Source organism: Diospyros lotus, chromosome 2 (genome assembly GCF_014633365.1).
Source record: "Diospyros lotus cultivar Yz01 chromosome 2, ASM1463336v1, whole genome shotgun sequence".
In the NCBI taxonomy this organism is placed as follows: domain Eukaryota; kingdom Viridiplantae; phylum Streptophyta; class Magnoliopsida; order Ericales; family Ebenaceae; genus Diospyros; species Diospyros lotus.
The window spans coordinates 2331358-2355171 of record NC_068339.1 but is presented as its reverse complement, the minus strand read 5'-3'; the positions used below and the strand labels follow the sequence as shown (position 1 = coordinate 2355171).

General features: G+C 37.0%; 1 protein-coding gene and 2 long non-coding RNA genes across 18 annotated transcripts in view; all 3 read right to left on the bottom strand.

Moving 5' to 3' along the window:
* The window catches only part of LOC127794303 (uncharacterized), a 58348-nt gene extending 42065 nt beyond the window's left edge, over positions 1-16283 (bottom strand). For 4 of the 16 annotated variants that reach the window (XM_052325284.1, XM_052325283.1, XM_052325287.1 and 1 more), the window contains exons 1-2: positions 1949-2033; positions 1567-1866 (exon numbers count right to left, since the gene is read on the bottom strand). In XM_052325284.1, the coding sequence (XP_052181244.1) occupies positions 1567-1836 (270 nt within the window). In that variant the 5' untranslated portion in view covers positions 1837-1866; positions 1949-2033. Of the gene's footprint in view, positions 1-1303; positions 1867-1948; positions 2034-12763; positions 13161-14580; positions 14686-15845 lie in introns of those variants that run through there. The other 12 variants (XR_008021625.1, XR_008021628.1, XR_008021626.1 and 9 more) reach the window with 9 other exon arrangements.
* On the bottom strand, positions 2624-8086 carry LOC127794311 (uncharacterized). The gene is made up of 3 exons (XR_008021637.1): positions 6703-8086; positions 6540-6603; positions 2624-6445 (listed from the first exon to the last, which is right to left on the bottom strand). It is a non-coding gene; the product is annotated as an uncharacterized LOC127794311 (long non-coding RNA).
* LOC127794309 (uncharacterized) lies at positions 10487-11310 on the bottom strand. The gene is made up of 3 exons (XR_008021635.1): positions 11152-11310; positions 10714-11068; positions 10487-10624 (listed from the first exon to the last, which is right to left on the bottom strand). It is a non-coding gene; the product is annotated as an uncharacterized LOC127794309 (long non-coding RNA).
* Positions 16284-23814: the final 7531 nt, after the last annotated feature.

Sequence of the window (23814 nt, the reverse complement as noted above, 5' to 3'; positions counted from 1 at the left end):
CAACTTACCCTGATGGGCCTACGCGAATTTCCTAGAAGGGTCACCCATCCCTGGATTACCCCCTTGGGAGTTCTTTGCCAACATTCAGCCCAAAAGGTATCTAGCTGGTGTTGTTTCCTTTCTTACACTATCCTCAATATATACTAACTTCTCTGGACTCTCGGGGTATTACATTCTCTCCCCCTTAAGCACATGACGTCCTCGTCATACGACCTTACAACCGGTCTCAAATCTCCCCCCCCTTGCATGATCGATGTGGGATTCGCCTAAGGTGCCTACAAGCACCCCCCATAGGGGCCTACACACACCCTCCTCGGGACTCAGCCTCCTCGCTGAGGTTTGCCCCACCACCGCGCTCAGAGGCTCGGGGGTCGGCTCTGATACCACCTGTAACATCCCGTTCGAGCGATAGAAAGGACCGGAACAACTTACCCTGATGGGCCTATGCGAACTTCCCAAGGGGGTCACTCATCCCTGGATTACCCCAGGTTAAGCACGCTTAACTTGAAAGTTCTTTGCCAACATTCAGCCCAAAAGGTATCCAGCTGGTGTTGTTTCCTTTCTTACACTATCCTCGATATATACTAACTTCTCTTGACTCTCGGGGTATTACAGTTTACCCATTGATGAAGACATGCAATGCATGATAAAGAGACTCAAGTGATCGATCCAACTGATTCTGCATGCATCCTCACTCAAATCTCAAAGCAACACAGATTTGGGGAAAGGTTAAGATGAATTCGGGATAGGAAGAACCTGCTTACAAAATGGTTGAGAGTTATATGAAATTTGGACGTATCCTTAGATGGGTGAATTTGGCATCCATTATAAACCACTATCAGCCTTAAAAACTCAAGTTCTCGCTAATTATGTAGCTGAATAAGGAACCTTTGATAAGATGAGCACAAACTGATTAAATTTTTAAGGAGAGGAGTGTTCGGTATGGTTGTTGCATGTGGATGGAGCATCTGGACGAACGCCATGTTACCACATGCATGGACAACTGAGAATATGAGGAGGTATTATTAGTGAAACCTTGTGTCTTCAAAAAACACTGTTAAAGCATGCGTGCTTTTTATTTATTTGCCTACCACTGATGACACCTTGTGGTAAACAATTCCCAACTTTAGTTCATGTAGATTTAGTTGCTATTAAGGGGCAAGTACGCATCTAGGGCTTGTTTGCGAGAAAATTCTTAGCAGTATGAAACATTATTCTTTAGCAAAAGCAAGCCATGTTAAGCCAAAACAACATTATACAAAACCAATACGTAAAACCAAAGAGAGAATGGATTGATTCCTACCACTGTGACTTATGATGTCCACCACAACCACCACAAACGATGATGCCAAATTCACCAGGAAACCATACCATCCAGCGCAGGACAACGGCGAAGCAAACTATGGCCTTTGATGGGCTGGAATGGGCCATTCGATGAAATTCATAATATTCTCTTCCTTTTCCCTGGCCACACCGGCCAGGTTTCATAAACACTTGAACAGAGAAAACACTCACAAACAGAAAGAGAAAACAACCGATTTTGATGGGAGAAAAGTAAGCATATACCTTTGGTAAGGTAGACATTATCCCCCGAAGGCTACTATTGAGCCAGACCGCAGGGTTTGGATCCACCAATGGAGGACGCAAGGAAATTTCCACAGGCTTTCTTGAACTGCTCCGTTGATCTCCTTCAACGCAAAATCCGTTGGATGCCAGAATTGGAAATGAACAGGGCGACCGCTGGTCGTCGGAGGGTGGGAAACAACGTCGGATAGTTGGTCGGGGCGAGATCCCCCCCTCCTCAGGAACAAGCGGTCGATCGAGTGTCTCGATCATTTTGAAACCCTAAACAATTTCCTTCAATTCCTGGAGAGCGAGCAACAGGATACTACAAATTAAAACAATTAGAATAAGAACTGAAACAGACAAAGAAATAAAATAACACCACCTTCTTCTCCGTCGGGATGCAGATTCTTCAGGCTGGGATTCAAAATTTTGGAACCCTAACATAAAAGAATCCCCTTTGTTTTGAGTCTATTGCCCCCCCCCCCGATACCCTTATATATATAGGGGAATTGTCAATTTTTTTCTTAATTACGTTTACCTCCTTCAATTTTGGTCTATTTTGACCGGACCTCTTACATTTTATAAATTACAATATATACCACTTTTGAATGCTACATCAAAATTTCCCTCGGGTGAGTTTTTTGTTCGATTTTCTCATTAATAATACTAACAAAAATAAATTCATCCACTATCACATATGTTGTAAATTCATAAAAAAACTATTATATTATTTTTTTTACAAACATAATTGTTCTTTATTTATTTATAATTCTTAAATTATTAATTATTTATGACAAGACTCTTAATATAAAACTCTCGTTTCTTTGGATTCGATTGCTGGAACTAAAAACTTTTAAACACCATGTACCATTCATATAAAAAATTTCTTAATTACATTTACCTCCCTTAATTTTGGCCAATTTTTTATCAGACCTCTTATATTTTTCAAATTACAGTAAATATCGTACTTTTTGAATATTACAACAAAATTTCCCTACATTTAAGAGGGAGCTTTTTGTTCTGACTTTCCCATTAATAATAACAAAAAATAATAAGTTCATCAACTGTCAGTATGCTTTAAATTAATTAATAAAATACTACCATATTTTCTTTTTATACTCGTAATCATTCTTTATTAATCTATAATTATTAAACTTTGTATGGCAACACTCCTCATTCTAGATTCTTTTCGGAATTTAAGATTTAAAACATTAGTAAATATAAATATCTCTCTATACACATTAAAGGTAAAGAAGTTGCTTGGGTCATGGACCTGTCTGTACTAGCTGCTGCGACAGTTAGGAAATGATCACTCGCAAACACAAAACCTTTCAAACCCGATCGGATACAACCACGGCCTCTTCCAAAGCAATCAAACGAGAGTAAACTTCGTGCTTGAAACAGACCTCAAGAACATAGTGAAGGAGGCAGCATCTCCCCAAATGGACAGCCACTGAACTGTGATCATGGTTTGGATTTGCTTCCTAACCACTTTGGACATCTTCCACCTAGAAAATAGCCGAAGATAGTTTAGCAGAAAAAAGAAGGATGAAGCATATCATTTCATAAGATCCATTTTAAGATCAAATTATTTCGCTTCTAACCACAGAGTTCTAATGCATTCAGTATATGCAACTTTGATATATTTCTACATTCCACATTCCTTGTTTCTCATTTTGTTCCATTTAAAACAAAAATATTCAAAAACAAACTCTAAAAGAAGAAGACTAAAATAATAAATCAACAGCTTTTGGATTCTGTTCTAAATGGAAATAAGATTAACAAGTATACCTGGACTGGAAGTTGTTCTATTACGCATGCGGTCCACCACATGCCACAGCAATTCTGCTACAGAATACTATATAAAACTACTTCTACAAATTTCTTATGTATAAAATTTAACACCAAATTAAACACTGATTCCAATCATTAGCAATTAAAAATTGCCCATATAAAACAATAAGCAACATACAATAAGCACTGTGTAATCATAGCACAACTAAAGACTACAAATAATAGGCTGTATGAAAGCACTGTGTAATCATAGTACGTCAAGGGCCATAGCACAACTAAAGACTACATCTGCCTGCTAGTAACAAATAGCGCGTAAGTAAAAATCAAAGCTAATAAACAATTAACTTATTTCAACAATATAGCAAGGCTTAAAACTAAATTACTTCAACAATAAAATTGAAGTTGTTCTATATTTAGTCCAGTTGCCAAAAAATGAAAAACGTGAATTAGTCAACAAATCCATGCCAAAAAAAAAAAAAAGAGTAGGCTGTATGATAAAAGTGATATTCCATTCTAAAACAATAGGCTACAATCATAAACAAATAGGCTACGAGAGGAATCAAACTCAAATTTGATTCCATTCTAATCTTAAAAGTGATATTCCAGAGAGCACATCTTCTACATCTACATTACATATGTTGAAGAACAGGCTACATCTACATATGATTTAAAAAAAAAAAAACATTAGAGAAATAATAGCAATAAGCAACATATAGAGAAAGCAGAAAGGGGCTGTTCTATATACAACTAACTCATTTCAACCATTTTGCAGGCCTAAAACTGAACTACTCTCCAAAGATAAAATTGAAGTTGTTCTATATTTAGAGCCAGTTGCAAACAAATGAAAAACATGGAAGAAATTATGATTTTCAATATACATAGAGAAAAGAGACAAAGTATAAATAGCGATAAGCCCATGCAAGGGAAGGATAACCTATACAAGAGAGAATAGGAATGCATTTAAGAGTTGAACCGAAGGAAAAGAAAAAAAAAATGAAAACAGGTGAACTTAATTCAAAGATTCCCATCTTAAAGGCGATCATCCCGAAAAGGGCATCTTCTACATATAGTTATAAATATGTCGAAGAATAGGCTATTATTCAACAACAATCATCCAAATTTAATTGTATTAATCAACATATGTTTGTCATTTTTGTCAGAAAAAAGCCCCTCTAACAATTTTGGCAGGAAACAAGCAATGCACACCACTAATGTTTATCGCGACCTATTTTGTGGGGCGTTATATCATGCCAAAAGAATATACACTAAAAATGATAGCTATATAAGGCTTCACTTAACTAAATAATAACCTTATAATAATAGAAATTTCAAAAGTTTAATTTATTATAACTTCTTTTTAAGCAGGGATAAACAAGCAGCTAACAGATAATTTAGTTTTGGATTCCCCAAAATTTATTTTGCAATTAAGGAAATTATTGCATGTTGACTACCTCATTTAGGAAAAAATTTAAGAATTAAGCACAGTTCTTGAAAAATAGTATTGATCATTTCATTTCTCTCATTTTGAGAAGAAAAAAAAAAATGACAATCCTTTTCAATTTAATTTTTCGTTCTTTATAAATACTTATCATGTTATTTTCACTTTAAATGAGAATTATATAATAAAATAATTTATTTACAGGTGCATGAATGAGACAAACTCTCATCCCAAAAAATGAAGTTAGAATTGAAAGCAAAACCCAGAAGATGTAAAAACATGGAGTTAGGATCAAACCATGCCCCATATCTTGAGGCAAAGCCACCGAAACCATCAGGCATAATGTCAACAACAGAAACCGGACCAGTAGCAGAGAAAACACAAGCGGCTCGACCACTCTTAAGGAAATAACTTTACTATTTGTACAATATTCTACAAAATAAAAAATGCAGCATCTCATGTAAGATCGCCAATTTAATTAAAATAACCAGGACTAAACTAAACAGCCCTATTTTCTATATCCATTCTTACCTCTCCTGGCATCACGGTTGATGCACATATGGAGTGAGCTTTCCACCAGCTGTGATGATAGCAAAGCCACCTACACCAAAAGAAATTCCAAGGGCAACACAAGAGGCCAACAAATCAAGTCATTAAGCATCAAAATAGAATTTCTTCGGTTCATTTTGTCTCAAGTAAATGCCTATTCAACAAGAGAAGGAATTTCAGGTAAAGTGTTCACATGGAATGGCACATAGAAGTTAGAACTATCAAGAAAGTAGTTTAATCCCAACCAGCATCTGTGGAGAGAGTAAAAAAGCTTCTGCAGAAGCATGGCAACGCTTGACCAAATCTACCATCAAATTATACCACATCTAAAAAGTCATGCCAAACCTGTAAGTCCATCCGAATTTGATGAATCCACGAAATTAATAAACTGACATGAAGAATCAACCATGAGCATAATCACTTACGGGAGGATCCATAATTGGTGGAATTAATAATTGGGTTTTGCTTTCAACTATTCAATGTAGCATGCCTCTATAAGCATACAGGCTTTCTTACAAGTGCAAGAGGTTTCTACATTAAATGGGCTAAGCATATCGCTTTTTATGCCTTGTCATGATGAACTTCTCTATGGGCATCACATTTATAACGGAAAAAAAAGAAAGAAAATATGGGTTTTTTAAGGAAAATACTCCAGCATGAAAAGTTACAAGTGGAGTCTCTCCAGCATCTCTGTTGACATTAGAAGCTTAGATTTGCCAAAATACAACTTGAATAAAAAAGAAGTTCAAAAAGAAGCATGTCTTTAAGCAGTCAAAAACCCTATTCTGGGAAACCATACCACCCAGCACAGGACGATGGCAAATTAAATTATGGCCTTTGATTGCCTGGAATGAATCATTCAATCAAATTCATATCTTTCTTTTGCTTTTCCCTGGCCACTGTTCAAGTTTGATAAACTTCACCAGAGACACCCACAAAGAGAAAGAAGATATAAACCAATTTGATGGGAGAAAAGAAAACTTATACCAATGGGAATGGATTTCTGCAGGCTCTCTTTAACTGTTCCGGCCACTGTGAACGTGGGCCAAATGGTAATTCAGGCTGGCCACCAGGTCCCACTTCTAACTGCTAATCCTACTACAACATAAATTGCAGCACAGGAAAAAAAAAATCCATTAGATGCAAGATTTGCCGGTGGGTCGGATAATTGGTCAGATTGTGATCCCTCCACCTGAAGCAATCAGTCAATTGAGTCTTCCAATCATACTGAAACCCTCAATTGTCTCCTTCCTTTCCTGAACAAGCAGCAAAAGGAGAATAGAATTAAAAACAGGTCCGAAAGCAATTAGAACAAGAAAGGAAACAAAAAAAAGAATCAAAGAAATAAACACCACCTTCTTCTTCAGCTGACCGATGGAAAAAAATTGCTTGGACCTCGAACCCGAAACTCTCCTTTCCTTGTTTGATCGGTATTAACCTAGAAAGATTTAAAGAGTATAAAAGGTAAACAAACAAACAAAAAGCCCACTGAAACTTTGGAAACCGAAGCCTACAGCAGATCCAAAGATTGTGGAAAAAACCCTAATACGGTTTGCAAAGACCACCCAACCCAAGAGAGACAGACAGACACAGACAAAGAACAGGTAGCATGAATCTTATTTGTTTGACCTGGAAAGAAGCAAACAGTTTGGCAAAAAATAAGAAAACAAGAAGCTTATAATTATTCTACAAGACATATTTTAGAGCAATGGCAGGGGATGGTCAAGACAGACTGAAAAGGGAAGAAGTCCACCATTGATATCCCGGAAACAATGACTTCCACAGGCTTCCTTTGACTGTTCGGCCACTGTGCGTGCGGCGCTCACAGCACTTCTGGCCTGCCACCAGAGCCCGCCTCACTGTCAGTTCTCCAGAACATAGTGGAGTGGCAATATTGGCAGCTATGCTATTTCCATGTTTGTTATATACCATTTTGTTCCACATAAAACAAATCAGTTCAAAACAAAATATAAGGGAGCAAAAAGGGTAAAATAAAAGAACAGCAGCTTTGGGATCCTGTTATAAACTTTTAGATGGATGTAATACAACAAGGACAAAAGAATGCAAACCATTCCAGCACAAACGGAAATGAGGTACACGACCTCAGAGACACTCCGATGCACACAGATGTCCAGGAAGGAGAATAAATCACCTAACACAGGCAGACATTCATTTTTTCGGCAAAAAAGAGACAAAACAGATCAACCAAAAAGGCTAGATGAGTTATCAGTTTTTTACCCAAAGTGGGATCAACATCACCTGGAATGTCAGTGCCAATCCTGAGAGTTGAAAACAGAATGAGACACTTTCTGAGGTTGCATGAAACAAGAAAAACATAAGACTACAAAAATTAGTCCAAGCAAAAACTGACCAATGTACTCATGCATGCATCAAAGGATCACTAGGATTTCACGCATAGGGACCCACCATTACCTAAGAAATCCAACTAACTTTTATAAATTAATAGTCTGGTATTACATATCCAAACCAAATAATAGACAGGGCAGAAAACACGAGTAAACACACACATAGCAATATAGAATTGCAGGCAAACCAAGCTAAAATGCTTGGTCTCATAACAGACATTAATAGAAACGATGAGAGCAACCGTGCCCACAACATCAACAAATTGCAAGCAGCGGGCTAAAAGAATAATGAGAGTAAAAACGTAGAACAATAGGCAAAACTAAATAGAGAATGCAAAATGGTATGGTAGAGAGAGACTTTTAAATGCGAGTAAACGGTACCATGCACATGAATCCATAGATCAACTACCATGTGGCATCAATAATTGCTTTCCCATACCCACAAACACACAGTTAAGCATCTGTTATGAAAAGAAAAAGAGCAACTAAGTCATTTGCTCACTATTATTAATCTTTCATGACATGCTAGCATGATTATTATTAATTTGACCTCTGGAGAAAAGCCCATAGTTTAAGAAAAAACAAAGAAATAAAGACACCTATAATTTCATAACATGCATTTTAAGAACAGTTCATTTCCCCTCGAACCACATAAGTACAAGTTTTTGCAATAATGCAACTCTGATATATTTTTATATTCCATGTTACTTATGTCCCATTTTGTTCCACTTAAAGCAAATGATTTCATAAAATTAAAGTTGTTTAATAGATTTGGCATGCACCAGTAGTATCAAGGTAGCAGGACTATTCCTTTCAGCATTAAAGTTGTTCCACTTCATTGTACGTGTTCATTGTTTGTGATGCTGAGGTGATCAACAAATGTTTCACAGCTATCAATCATTAGATCCCAAATCTGGAGTTTAACAGCCCATTAGATTCGAATCTGGAATTCACAGCTATCTTAAGGGCTCAAAACTAGTTCTTAAAGAAATTTTAAAGCTTTGCTCACTACATTTATTGGAGACCACTAATAAATAAGACCTCACTTGAATAACCAACAGTAAAAATGTAAAATCAAAGCCAATAAAACAACAAACTTCAACACAAGTTCATAGCAGTTGTCCATTAAATCATTATTATAGCAAAGTCGCAACAGAATGTACCTTCCTTGGGCAACCCAAAGGCTTCCTGTAAGCTTTCTGGGCCTTGTTAGTCACACCAGATCCTGACAGCCAGTCCCACAGCTAGACTGACAGCATTGCCTGAACCCCAGCAACCAACACCCCATCACCAACAACAGTAGTGGCACCGTCAGCATCAGCAGCAGAATCCACCGCATTCTAAGGCTACTGGCCACGATCACTGGCCAGTGTCTTTACTTCAGACCCATCCTTCTTGGGCTAACCCATAGGAGAGAGAGAGAGAGAACAGGGCACATAAGATCTAAATGTAGAGAATACTCACCGTACATCATGCGGAGATCAAAATGATGAATGATGGAAGTGTGACTTCTACAATATTTGGAACAGATAGTACAAACAGAAAACAGATTCTAATACACTTGTGTAATGCACGGTATTCTAAAAAACTTCAGAATTGATTGGCGCAAAAGGGCATCTAGACGCCTCGTAAGGAGGTTTCAAAAGAGTATTTCGTCTGTGTTGTTCTTTCTACAGCTTTGCGTGATTGTATTCTTTACACTTTGTGTTTTTTCTTCTAGAGAAAAAAAATGAAAACTGAATATACATTGAAGACCTACTCCTTTACCATTACAAGACAAACACGTACAAGAATTAAATTATAAATCAAGTGAAAAGACAAATATCATATATTTATAACAAAACATGAGTCGCATACAAACAAATTTGATACAAATTTCATATTTTCCTACCCGCATAAACTATAGATACAAATTTCCCATTCCTGGCAAATGAAAAGCTAAGCTATGATATCTCAACTGTCAATAACAATCAACTCGAAATCCACCAGGAACATAGCGAATGAGGTGGCAGTTTTCCCAAATGGACAGCCAGCAGTGCTGAAAACTTTATGCCTGGCTTGGATTTGATGCCTCTACCAGCTGGAATGGGTGCCATTTCATGACAAGAGTTCCTCAAGCCACCACTAGCACTGTTGCCAGCTTCACGCCTACCTCCCCTGCAAGTATCCATAGCAGCTAAATACAGATTGACGGAGTTCCAAACAGTGAATCAAGACCGCAACCAACAAGCAAATAATTTATAAATGGAGAACAAACAAACAAAATCCCCTTGAAACTAGATGGAAATCAAATCCTACAGTACACATCCAAAGAATGGAACCAAAAACCCTAATATGCTTTTGCAAAGATTGCCAGAGAGAGAGAGAGAGAGGCCTGTGGTTTACTTGATCTAGAAAGAAGCCTACAGTTTAGCACAAAAGAAGAAAGAAAGAAACCTATCATTTCTTAAGATCCATTTCAAGAACAATTTATTTCCCTTTCTAACCACAAAACTTCTAATGTGTGCAATATTGGAAGCTTTGATAATAAAATGACTCCTCTTGGATTCAGCCGAATGAGTTAACAAGTCCAACTGGAATTGAAATCGTTGCAGTACCAACGAAAAAGGTTCTACACCACATGCTGCAACAACTGTTCAACATAATCCATTGCCATAAATCACGCAATCTCAAAGTACTACAAACTTTTTACGTATAAAATTTAATATAAATTTAAAAATTGTTTTTTGTCATTAAAAATCCCCTTAAAGACAATATGAGAGTTAGGATCAAATCATGCCTCGTATCTTAAGGTAACGGCGCCAAAGGAACTATCTGGTCACAAATCAACAGAAGAACCTGGATCACTGGCAGAGAGAACACAGCAGGCTCGACCACTCTGATTGAGTGACTTAACCATATTCACAGTGACCTACAAAATAAAAAATGTAGCATCACATATAAGATCGCCAATTTCAATGACATAACAAGTAATGGAAAACAGCCACTAAACTAAACAACCTCTTTATCCTGGTCAGAGAGTACAGTGAATACAATAAGCCAGCATAACCTTTCCTTCAGCTGTGCTGATAAAAGAGTCCCTAAACCAAAAGAAATTTTAGGGACAAGAGAGAAGGTCAACAATTTCCACAGGCTTTCTTGAACCGTTCCGGCCACCGTGCATGTGGCACTCAAAGTACTTCTGCCCGGCCACCAGATCCCCCACCTCGCCGCCGGTTCTCCGCCGGCGGCCGCCTCCGAATCCATGCCAACTCTTCCTCTGTGGTTAGCCTAGACAACCGACCAATTGGTTTGACCTCTTCAGAAGCAACCGGCCTTCAATCAATCTGAAACCTTAAATTCCGTTCTTCGTTTGCTGAAGAACACGCAATTGGAGAATACAATTAAACAAGTCACAAAATAATTAGAACGAGATTTGAAAGAAATAAAGAAACTTACAACACCTTCCTCCTCTCTTCTCCTTATTCGGCCGATGGATGCGAAAGGAATTGCTCTCACTTGTAAGGAATTCCAAACCCTAACTTCGTCTTACGAAAATTTTAAACCCTAAACCGAGAGAGAGAGAGAGAGAGAGAGAGAGAGAGTACGTTATGGTTATACTATGACTCTATATGAGCGGACGGGGCAAGTCAGACAGCTGCTAGATATATAGGCAAAAGTGTAAACTTTTCTTAATTACGCTATTCCTCTCCTTTTTTGGTCTTTTCTGATAGGACCCTTATATTTTTAAAAGTATTGTAAGTATCCTACTTTTTTAATATTTTTTCAAACTCTCCCTCCTTCTAGTGGTCTTTGCCAGACTTTGCAATATATTTTATCATGTAAAAAATAAATTAGTGTTATTATACAGGAAAAAAAAAGGACTTTTAAAATAAGTGTTTTAAAAATTTTATAAAAATTATTAAATTAACTTTTATTATATTTCTTTTTTATGCTTGTAATATTTTTGTTTCTCTATAATTTATATTTTATTCTATAAATTTGTGATAATAGTTAATAATTAACACAATTGTTGAATAGAGCGATAAAGGTTGTCCAAAAGTAATTCAGCACCCTTCACAATTTATTGCTAGATAAAATATCTAAAAGAAATCTCCAGAGTTAGAGGTTGTTGAAATGAAATGTTATTTATAATAAATAAATGACAATAATGTTTAAAGAGATCATTTGCAAAGTTATGGAATAAGATTTAAGGGTAATTTACAATGCCTTATATAAAGAAATAAATTCACAAACCTTATTCTCCTTCTAGTTTTTTTTTTTTTTTTTTCTTATTTGGCCCATTGATGTAAAGAAATTATTTTAAACTTTGAAAGAATCAAACTCCATCTTCTTATCTAAAAACATTAAACTCTCATCTTTAGTATAATTTAGAGAGATAAGATATATTAAACACCGATCACACTTATATGTACACACAAAATGGTAAAATATTTATTAGTTGCATTGTTCTTTTTTTATCTGACTAGTTATATTTTTAAATTACTATAACTACCATACTTCTATAATATTATTTTAAACTCTACCTCCACCAAACATCTCTTTCATTATATAAAAAGAATTAGTGTTATTTTATAGCAAAAACAAAAAAAACTATTAAAATATTTGTCTAAATTTTTTTTTAAAAAATGCGTTGAGAGGTATAAAAGAGAAAAAAAAAAAAACTAATAAAATATTCACTTTATTCAGATGTTTAGTGGAAAAGAGAAAAAAAATTCATTTTCTCATCATTGAGAGGTAAAAGAGAAACAAAACGGAAAATAAAAGGTTATAAAATAAATTTCCTACACAATCCATATATTTAAAAAGAAATATTGATTTAGTAGCACAAATGAGATTCAAATGAAATATAGCTTTTTAAGCAAAGCAAGCACTTCTATTACAAAACACCTGCCCACTAAGCAAGCCCAATAATCCAAAGCCCAAAGCAACCCATAGACCAAACCACACCCCGCGACCCGAAGCAAAGACAATCATAACCTCAAACGGTAACTAGCGTTTGAAATAAAAAAAATCAACAGATAAAATTTGAAGAGAGAGAGATTCCATATAACGGATAAAAAACAACACATATTTTACTTACTGAACAAGAGCAAGGGGAAATGGAAGTTTTACACAATTTTAAAGAGAGATTCTACACAACAGGAGTGATAATCTAAGCCAAATTCAGTCAAGTCACTTAAAGTTAAAGCTACAGATAAATTTTACACAAATTTCATATTTTCCTACCCGCATGAAGTATGGATACAAATTTCCCATTCATGGCCCCACCCAAAAGTTACATAGATGCCTACTCTTGAGATTTCACCATTAATAATAACGAGCTTCATATCAACCATGAACACACTGCATGGCTTGGATTTGCTGCCCATACCAGTTGCAAATGGATTCATACGGACTTCTTCAAGCCACCATTAGTCCTGAAGCTCAATGCCATGCCTATCTCCCTGTGCAAGCATCCATAACAGTTAAATACAGACTCACTGAGATCCAAGCGGCTAATCAAGACGTCACCCAACAACCAAATATTTTAGATACAGAACCAAACAAAAGTCCCCTTTAAAATAGGTGGAAATCAAATCCTGCTGCACAGATCCAAAAACCTCAATTTTTTTTTTTTTTTTTTTTTTTTTTGGGGGGGGGGGGGGGGGGGGGTTGGAGAGAGAGAGAGGGCCCAAGGATTACTTGACCTAGAAATAAGCCTACGGTCTAGCAAAAAAGCAGAAACAAAAAGCCCATCATTTGATTCATTTCGTAAGATCCATTACAAGGAAAAGTTGTGGTGCATGCAATATGGGCAACTTTAATATATTTCTATATTCCATGTTCCCTCTTTCTCATCTTGTTCGCCATAAAACATATCATCTGAAAATGAAATATAAAATTACAAAGAGAGCTAAATAATTACAAGACCACCTTCTGGATTCCACTGTAAATGGAACTAAGATAAAGAGTACAACTGGAATGGAAAACGTGGCAGTAAAGTCAAACACTAATACAAATTAGAACATACAATAATTGCACTTTATCCTACAAGTGCTTTGTATTAGAAGGCCAAGGGCCATAGCACAACTAAAGACTATAGTTAAGAGTTAATTTCAGCAACAAATAGCATGAAAGTAAAATCTAAGCTTATAGAACGAAGTTACTCCAATGATAAAATTGAAGTTGCTCGATATTTAGTTCTATTGCAAAAAGGTAAAAAAGGTGAATGAGTAAACAAATCCCTGCCAAGAAAGTGAATTAGGATTTATGATATATCTAAAGGAGACAGAGTATAGATAGTCATAAGCCTAAGCAAGAGGAAGATAACCTATACAAGAAAGAAATGGAATGCAATTAAGAGTTAAACTGAGAAAGACCTGATTCAAATTTGATCCGATTCTTATCTTAAAAAAGATCCTCCGGAAAAGGCGTCTTCTAGATACTAGTATATTTCGTAGTTCATACCTAAATTGCTATTATTTTACATGAGCTGTCACTTGTTTATAAAGCCAGCTACATCCTGCTTATAATGTGGAGCTTTCCGTTCATGTAGATATATACATATTTGTTTTTTTTAATGGGAGACCAGTGAATTAAGTTAATTCTCCGAAAGGTGCTCATGACCCCAGATCTATTGAATAAAACATCACCTAAATGTAGCAGTCTCACAGATACATCTACATACAACCAATATCAGTTCAGTTCTTACGGCCTTCAAAATTTTATGTAATTTATGTAACAAGTATGTAATTTATGTTTCTGAGTTGATTTAGTAATTTTACCTGAAATACAAAGGCACACATGAAAAAAAAAAAAAAAACCTAAACGATCCCCATTTCTGTCATGCAAAAAAAAAAAAAAGAATATGAAAAATAGTTTCACCTGAAAATCAACGGTGAACTTGATTTGTGTACACACACAACTGCAACCTTCACCAAAGTTGAGTTTCAAAAGGATATCAAATGGCTTTGCAGTCCTCGCTGTCCTCTGAATGTATGAATACAGTCAGTATCATATGAAGTGAACAAAAGAGAAGGAAAACATACGATGTAAAACTTAACCACAACCCACTCAAGTAAATGAATAACACAGACTATCCAACTACGGAACAACAAGAATACTGTACAAACCATATTGCATGTACCTAGCAGGCAGTGCAGACAAAGAACAGATGAGGATCAAGTGGTTTACCCATTGATGAAGACATGCAATGCATGATAAAGAGACTCAAGTGATCAATCCAACTGATTCTGCATGCATACTCACTCGAATCTCAAAGCAACAAAGATTTGGGGAAAGGCGAGGTGAGTCAGAAGGTTCAGATGGATTCGGGATAGGGAGAACTTGCTTGCAAAATGGTTGAGACTTGAGAGTTATTTGAGATTTGGACGTATCCTTAGATGGGTGAATTTGGCATCCATAATAAACCACTATCAGCCTTAAAAACTCAAGTCCTCGCTAATTATGTAGCTGAATAGGCAGCCTTTGATAAGATGAACATAATCTGATTAACTTTTTAAGGAGAGGAGTGTTCGGTATGGTTGTTGCAAATGGACGAATGCGACATTTCTGCATGCATGGAATACAGACAATATGAGAAGGGATTATTAGTGAAACCTTGTGTCTTCAAAAAAACACTCTTAAAGCATGAGTGCTTTTTATTTATTTACCTACGTCTGATGGCACCTTGTGGTAAACAATTCCCAACTTCAGTTCATGTAGATTTAGTTGCTATAAAGGGGATATTACGCATCTAGGGCTTGTTTGCGAGAAAATTCTTATCAGTATGAAACATTATTCTTTAGCAAAAGCATGGCGTGTTATGCCAAAACAACATTATACAAAAACAATACGTAAACCCTAAGAGAAGAGTGGATTGATTCCTACCACTGTGACTTAGGATGTCCACCACAACCACCACAAACGGAGATGCCAAATTCATCAGGAAACCATGCCATCATGGCGAAGCAAAGTATGGCCTTTGATGGGATGGGATGGGATGGAATGGATCATTCAATGAAATTCATAATATTCTCTTGCTTTTCCCTGGCCACACCGGCCAGGTTTCACACACTTGATCAGAGAAAAACGCTCACAAATAGAAAGAGAAAACAACCGATTTTGATGGGAGAAAAGTAAGCCTATACCTTTGGTTGAGGCGGACAATATCCCCCGAAGGGTACTATTAAGCCAGACCGCAGGGTTTGCATCCACGAATGGAGGACGCAAGGATTTCCACAGGCTTTCTTGAACTGCTCCGTTGCTCTCCTTCAACGCAAAATCCGTTGGATACCAGAATTGGACGTGAACAGGGCGGGGGGACGACCGCTGGTGGTCGGAGGGTGGGAAACAAGGTCGGAACAAGCGGTCGATGGAGTGTCTCGATCATTTTGAAACCCTAAACAATCTCCTTCAATTCCTGGAGAGAAAGCAGCAATAGGAGAGACTACAATTAAAACAAGTATTGAAGCAAGCAGAGAATGAAAGAAATTAACTCAACCTTCTTCTCCGCTCGGGATGCAGATTGATTCTTCAGCCTCTTAGAAAACCCTTTCCTTCCTTTTTGAGTAAATAGAGCTTGAAAGTTCTAGACCCCCGATGCCTTATATAGGAAATGCCAATTTTTTTCTTAATTACGTTTACCTCCCTCAGTTTTGTCTTATTTTGACTGAACCTCTTATATTTTTAAAATTACAGTAAATACAATACCATTAAATATTACTTCAAAATCTCCCTGCACTTAAGAAAAGCTTTTATTTCAATTTTCTCATTAATAATAATAACAGAAATAAGTTTATTGACTATAACATATGTTCCAAATTATTCTTTATTTATCTATAATTCTTAAATTATTAACACTCCTCATTTTAGATTACCTGCCGGACTTAAAAATTTAAAACATTAATAAATATGAATATCTCTTTATATAGATGAAAGGTAAGGAAATTAGGAATTATAATTCTTAAATATGAATTAGCTCTCTTTGAGTCAATCAAATCATATATACAGTTACAAAATTTCCAGCCATGGCCACTGAAAAGTAAGACACACTCTCAACTCCCCAAATGAAAATAAACTTCGTGCATGAACAGTTTGGACATCTTCATGCCACCATTATTTCCCTTCTAACCAGAGAAAGAGTTCTAGTGCATGCAGTAAATGCAACTAAAAAGAAGACGACTAAGAGGCTGTTTGGCTTAGCGGTTTGACCGCGTATAAGCCATTTATGCAGCTGATCTGCTATGATGCGTTTGATGATTAAATGTTTGGCTTAGAGTTTCAATTTATACGCTATCTACTGAAACGCTACTATAGCAGCGTTTAGCAAAAGCTGGTACTCCCCAGCTTTGCTAGAAAACGCTACATCGTTGACCAACAAAAATATCAAAATATCCTACATACCAAGCTCTCTTCTCCATCATCTTCTTCGAAGCTGTGCTTTGCCATTACCGTCACTGCTGCCGTCACCTCTCCTCCATACTGCTATCACCATCGTCGTCGTGCAGCTGGGCCGCCACAAGCAGCTCGTGTTGGTGGGTTGAGCCATCGCCTGATCTCGTTTCAGCCTCGATCGCGCCATCGCCTCATCTAGTTCTAGCCTCGATCGAGCCATCGCCTCAGCTGATGGGTCGCACCATCGCCTCATCTGATTCCAGCCATCGCCATCGCCTCATCAAGCGCCGCCTTCAGCTTCGATCGCCGTCTCCTCCAGTGGCGTCCCCAACCTGTAAGTGTATATACACTTACAGGTATATATATATTGTATATATATTAATGGTAGAAAAAAAATAAAGGATGTATGTATATTATAGTGATATATTTTTTAATAAGTAATTATAATTTATCTATTTTTCATTAAAAATAATATTTTTATAATTTTTATTTGTATTATTTAACATTGTATCTATTTTAGTCTTTTTGTCAAGTTTTGACAACTTATTAGCTTTTACAAACCAAACACATAACTATTAACTAACAGCTTAAAAGCATATTTATCCAAACACACTATTAATTTAAACACTACAGAACTTTTATACTAATCACTAACTAACTTAAAAGCTTCAATTAAAAAGGGTAAGCCAAACAGCCTCTAACTGGATTGGAAATTGTTCTAGCACCAACGGAAATATGCTCCACCACATGCCACAGCAATTCTGCAACACAATACGTTGGTCCATCATAAACTACTACTACAGATTTCTTATGTATAAAATTTAACACCAACTTAAAAACTGAGTTATGTCGGTAAAAAAGTAAAACTTGTTTCCAGTCATTAGCAATTGAAAATTGCCCATAGGCAACATGAAGCAACATATAATAAGTACTGTGTATTAGTAGCTCAAGGGCCATAGCACAACTAAAGACTACAACTGATAGCTAGTAACAAATAGCGCGAAAGTAAAAAATCAAAGCTAATAAACAATTAATTCATTTCAACAATTTAGCAAGGCTTAAACTAAATTACTTCAACAATAAAATTGAAGTCCTTCCATATTACAATAAGCAACATATAGAGAAAGCAGAAAGGAGTTGTTCTATATTACAATTAACTCATTCCAACAATTTTGCAACTGAACAACACCAAAGATAAAACTAAGGTTGTTATATATTTAGAACCAGCTGCAAAAAAATGAAAAACATGGCAGAAATTATGGTTTTCAATATACATAGAGAAAATAGACAAAAAGTGATAAGCCTATGCAAGGGAAAGATGGCCTGTACAAGAGAGAATAGGAATACACTTAATAGTTAAACAGAAAAAAAAAAACTGAAACAGCCAATAAGAACAAGAAAGGAAACAAAGAAACAATTGGTCAGATTGTGATCCCTCCGCCTCAGAAGCAAGCAGTCAATTGAGTCTTCCAATCATACTGAAACCCTCAATTGCCTCCTTCCTTTCCGGAAGAACAAGCAATAGGAGAATAGAATTAAAAAGAGGTCCGAAAACAATTAGAACAAGAAAGGAAACAAAGAAAGAAATTAACACTTCTTATTCAGCCGATTGATGGAATGAAAGTGCTCTGACCTTGAAATTCGAAGTCCGCAGAAGCATGGTAACATTTGACCAACTCTACCATCAAATTATACCATATCTAAAAGGTGATGCCAGACCTATAAGTCCATACGCATTTCATGAATCCAAGAAATTAATAATCTGACATGAAGAATCAACCATGAGCATAATCACTTACGGGCGATCCATAATTGGAACCATAGATAGGAATTAATAATTGGGTTCTGCTTTCAACTATTCAATGTAGCATGCCTCTATGTGCATATTCTTACAAGTGCAAGAGGCTTCTACATTAAATGAGCTAAGCATATCGCTTTTTACACCTTGTTACGATGAACGTCTCAATGGCCATTGCATTTATCACGAAAAAAAGAAAAGAAAGAAAGTATAGGTTTTTTAGCAAATTACACCAAAATGAAAAAGTTAAAAGTTGAGTCTCACCAGCATCCCTGTTGACATTAGAAGCTTAGATTTGACAAAATAAAACTTGAACAAAAAAGAAGTTCAAAAGTAAGCGTGTCTTTAAGCAGTCAAAAACCCTATTCTGGGAAACCGTACAATCCAGTACAGGACGATGGCAAATCAAATTATGGCCTTTAATTGGCTGGAATGAATCATTCAATCAAATTCATCTTTCTTTTGCTTTTCCCTGGCCACTGTTCAGGTTTGATAAACTTCAACAGGGAAAGACACCCACAAAGAGAGAAAATATAATCCAATTTGATGGGAGAAAAGAAAACCTATACCATTGGGAATGGATTTCTGCAGGATCTCTGTAACTGTTCCGGCCACTGTGAACGTGGGCCAACCAGTACTTCAGGCTGGCCACCAGGTCCCACTGCTTGCTGCAAATCCTACTAAAACTTATATCGCAGCACAGGAAAAAAAAAAAAAATCCATTGGATGCGAGATTTGCCAAAATTAGACATTAATAGGGCTGTGGGATAACCATAGGGTCATCGATGGGTCGGATAATTGGTCAGATTGTGATCCCTCCACCTCAGTAGCAAGCAGTCAATTGAGTCTTCCAATCATTACTGAAACCCTCAATTGTCTCCTTCCTTTCCTGAAAAACAAGCAAAAGGAGAATAGAATTAAAAACAAGACCGAAAACAATTCGAACAAGAAAGAAAACAAAAAAAGAAACAAAGAAATTAACACCACCCCCTTCTCTTCAGCTGATCAATGGAACGAAATTGCTCGGACCTCAAACCAGAAACTCTCCTTTCCTTGTTTGATCGGCATTAACCTAGAAAGATTTAAAGAGTATAAAGGGCAAACAAACAAACAAAAAGCCCACTGAAACTAGAAGGAAACCGAAGCCTACAGCAGATCAAAAGATGGTGGCAAAAACCCTAATATGGTTTGCAAAGTTTTGCCAAGACCGCCCGAGAGAGACAGACAGACACAGACACAGAACAGGTAGCACGAATCCTATTTGTTTGATCTTGAAAGAAGTGAACAGTTTGGAAAAAAATAAGAAAACGAGAAGCTTACAATTATTCTACAAGACATATTTTAAGAGCAATGGCAGGGGATGGTCAAGACAGACTGAAATGGGAAGAAGTCTGCCATTGACATCACCGAAACAAAGACTTCCACAGGCTTTCTTTAAATGTTCCGGCCACTGTGCCTGTGGCGCTTTCGGCACTTCGGGCCTGCCACCAGATCCCCCCTCTTGCCCCCAGTTCTCCGTCACCAAGAACATAGTGGAGGGGCAATATGGGCAACTTTGCTATATCCATGTTTGTTATTTACCATTTTTTTTCCATGAAAAAAAATCAGTTCAAAACAAAAAATATAAGGGAACAAAAAGGGTAAAATAAAAGAACAGCCGCTTTTGGATCCTGTTGTAAACTTTTAAATGGAGGTAAGATAACAAGTACAAAGGAATGCAAACCACTCCAGCACAAATGGAAATTGAGGTACACCACCTCAGAGACATTCCCATGCGCACAGATGTCCAGGAAGAAGAATAAATCACCTAACACAGACAGACATTCATTTTTCCAGAAAAAAGAGACAAACAGATAAACTGAAAAGGCTAGATGAGCTATCAGTTTGTTACCCAAAGTGGGATCTACATCACCTGGAATGTCGGTGCCAATCCTGAGAGTTGAAAACAGTATGAGACACTTTCCAAGGTTGCATGAAACAAGAAAAACACAAGACAGCAAAAATTAGTCAAAGAAAAAACTGACATATGTACTCATGAATGCATCAAAGGATCACTTGGATTAATGCATAGGGACCCTGTTATGATTAGGGGCTCTTAGGATCACTCAATTCAATGCCAATACACAAAACTCCCTCACCCGGATACAAACCAATGCACAGAAAATAAAAGACAGAATTGAAAATAGAATTAAACTAGGAAAGAGAACCAAACCAATCAGCGAAGACAGCAAGAATTATACTGGTTCAGACCGCATAAATCGGTCCTACATCCAGCCTTCAGATCCTCTGAGAAATCCACTAAAGAAGTGATGAAACCAGTACACAAGAGTCCCTCACACACACACACACACACGAGTACAATCAATCTTGGAGATTACAAAGACTATCTTTTTTCTAGCTTTTCTCACACACACTACACTTGCACGGTAGAATAAATGATTGTCTCTCAAACGGCTGCCTGATGTCTTCTATTTATAGACATTATGGGCGGATATTACAAGGGAAATAAAAGACTCCACATTTCCTATTATACCCCTCATACATAAGTACATAACTATACTAAGAATATTCTGTCGCTTGATACCATTGACTTCACTGGCTTCTTCTAGGGCTTACACTCGATGCAAACAACAAAAGACCCACAATTACCTAAGAAGACCAACAAACTTGTAAAAATTAATAGTTCGCTTCGCTATTACATATCCAAACCAAATAATAGACGGCAGAAAACATGAGCAAACGCACACATAGCAATAAGGAATTGTTGGCAAACCAAGGTAAAATGCTTGGTTCCACAACAGATTCATAGAAACAGTTAGAGCAACCGTGCCCACAACATCAACAAATTCTGCAAGCAGTGGGTTAAAAAGAATCATGAGAGCAAAAATGTAGAATGATAGGCAAGACTAAATAGAGCATGTGAAATGGTATGGTAGAGAGAGACTTTTAAATGCAAGAGTTAACGGTACCATGCACATGAATCCACAGATCAACTACCGTGTGGCATCAATAATTGCTTTCCCATACCCGCACACACACAATTAAGCATCTGTTATGAAAAGGAAAAGAGCAACTAAGTGCATTTGCTCACTATTTTTAATCTTTCATGACATGCTAGCATGATTATTATTTATTTGACCTAAAGAAAAGCCTATAGCTTACCAAAAACAGAAAAAATAAAGACACCTATAGCAACAAATTATTCCTCTATACACTATAATCCATCTCCCAAAAACCCTCGTTATCGATCACCATCTATGCCACATCTTTTTACTTCAGTGGGCAGATGATGAAGAAAAACATGAGTTAAAAGACAAAGGAAGTTTGTAAGGGGTGAGGGATTGGTGAAGATGGTGGCTTAAAATGAGACTGGGTGGCCAATGTGGTAGGACAAGAAACAACCGGCGAGAGGCAGGTAAAGTGGCCGGTGACCAGAACAGAATATGGATGAGAAGATGTGGCAAAGATGGTGGCTGATGATGAGCTGTGCAACTGACAATTTCAAATATAAGGAAATTGGGACAAAAAGAAAATAATATCCAAAAAAACATATACTAATTGAAGGAATATCCAAACCATGACAGGAGAATTATATAAGCCTCTAGAAATTGAAAATAATAAGAACTTGACTAAGGCATACACAAGAATGATGATTCAAAAACACAAAAGAGACATTTTTTACCAGTAGGGTCATGAACATAATAGTTAGAACACTCGAGATCTTTTCATACCAATAATGATGTGATTACAATTAGCCACTCAGCTACTAAAAACTGCAATAGCCATTAGACTACTAAAAACTAAAAAGAGTACAAAATTAACATATTTCATGGTTCACATTCATACCCTCGTTGAAAAAGTTTAATCAGTGCAAAAATCATCAATCCCAAGTGATAAAACAACAAAACATACAATCTCAAGTGATGAAATAACATCAAAATCCTAAACGATATCCAAACACAGATCTCCAAATGAACAAAAATTATACTAGTACTTGCATGCATGTCTAACAACGTATTGATAGAAACTATATAAAACTTGCTAAGACCTTTACTGTGACCAGTTCAGGTGAATGGGCGGAGCAGCAGCAGCAGGTGGTGAGAGGCAGTAGGCGGCGGCAGGCATAGCAAGAGGCTGGCGGCAGACGTGACGGATGACGTAGAAGGCGAAGGTTGACACAGGCAGCGCCTGCGATTGCGACCAGCAGAGATTCGGAAGGATGACCAGCGGCGATTTGAAGAAGGAAGAACAACTATGGAGGAAAAATGGGTGGGAAAAGGACAGACTTGGTAGAAAAGTTTGCTTCACTTTTTTCACAGTGGGTAAAAAAAGTAGTCTTGGAAGAGGAGAGAGCAATTCTAAAAGACAATGAAAGAACCACATCTTTAACTCATTAGCCCTCACTCTTGAATATTAAGAAGAAATCTGAATTTGTAACAACAATTGCAAACCGGTTACCAACATCAAAGCCTGCAACCAAGTACCATCTAATGCAAAATTTGGCTTAAAGGAAGACAAAGCATTATAAATGAATCTACACAAACTTGTGTTCTGTTCATACCATGTTCACCATCCTGTGATGATGCTAAAGGATTGCCAAGCTCCCACTTTCCACAGGAAAGATGACTTTGTCACCCAACTTGAAGGCTTGCAGCCCTCTGCAGGATTGTATTTGTTGCCCATCCGTGCATGAACAGGAGGAGGAGAAGACATGCTGGACATGGGAGGAAGTGACAGGTTCATCATTGGTGCGAATGCGATCTCATTGTATCCACCAGAACCATAGTGAAGGATCTGACAGTTCTCCATGATAATAACCAGAAGTGTTGGAGAACTACATGCTTGGCACCAATTTGCTTCCTAGACCAGTTGACACGGAGTCCATCTTTAGCTTGGACTTCTTCAAAGCTGCCATCCACTTTGAT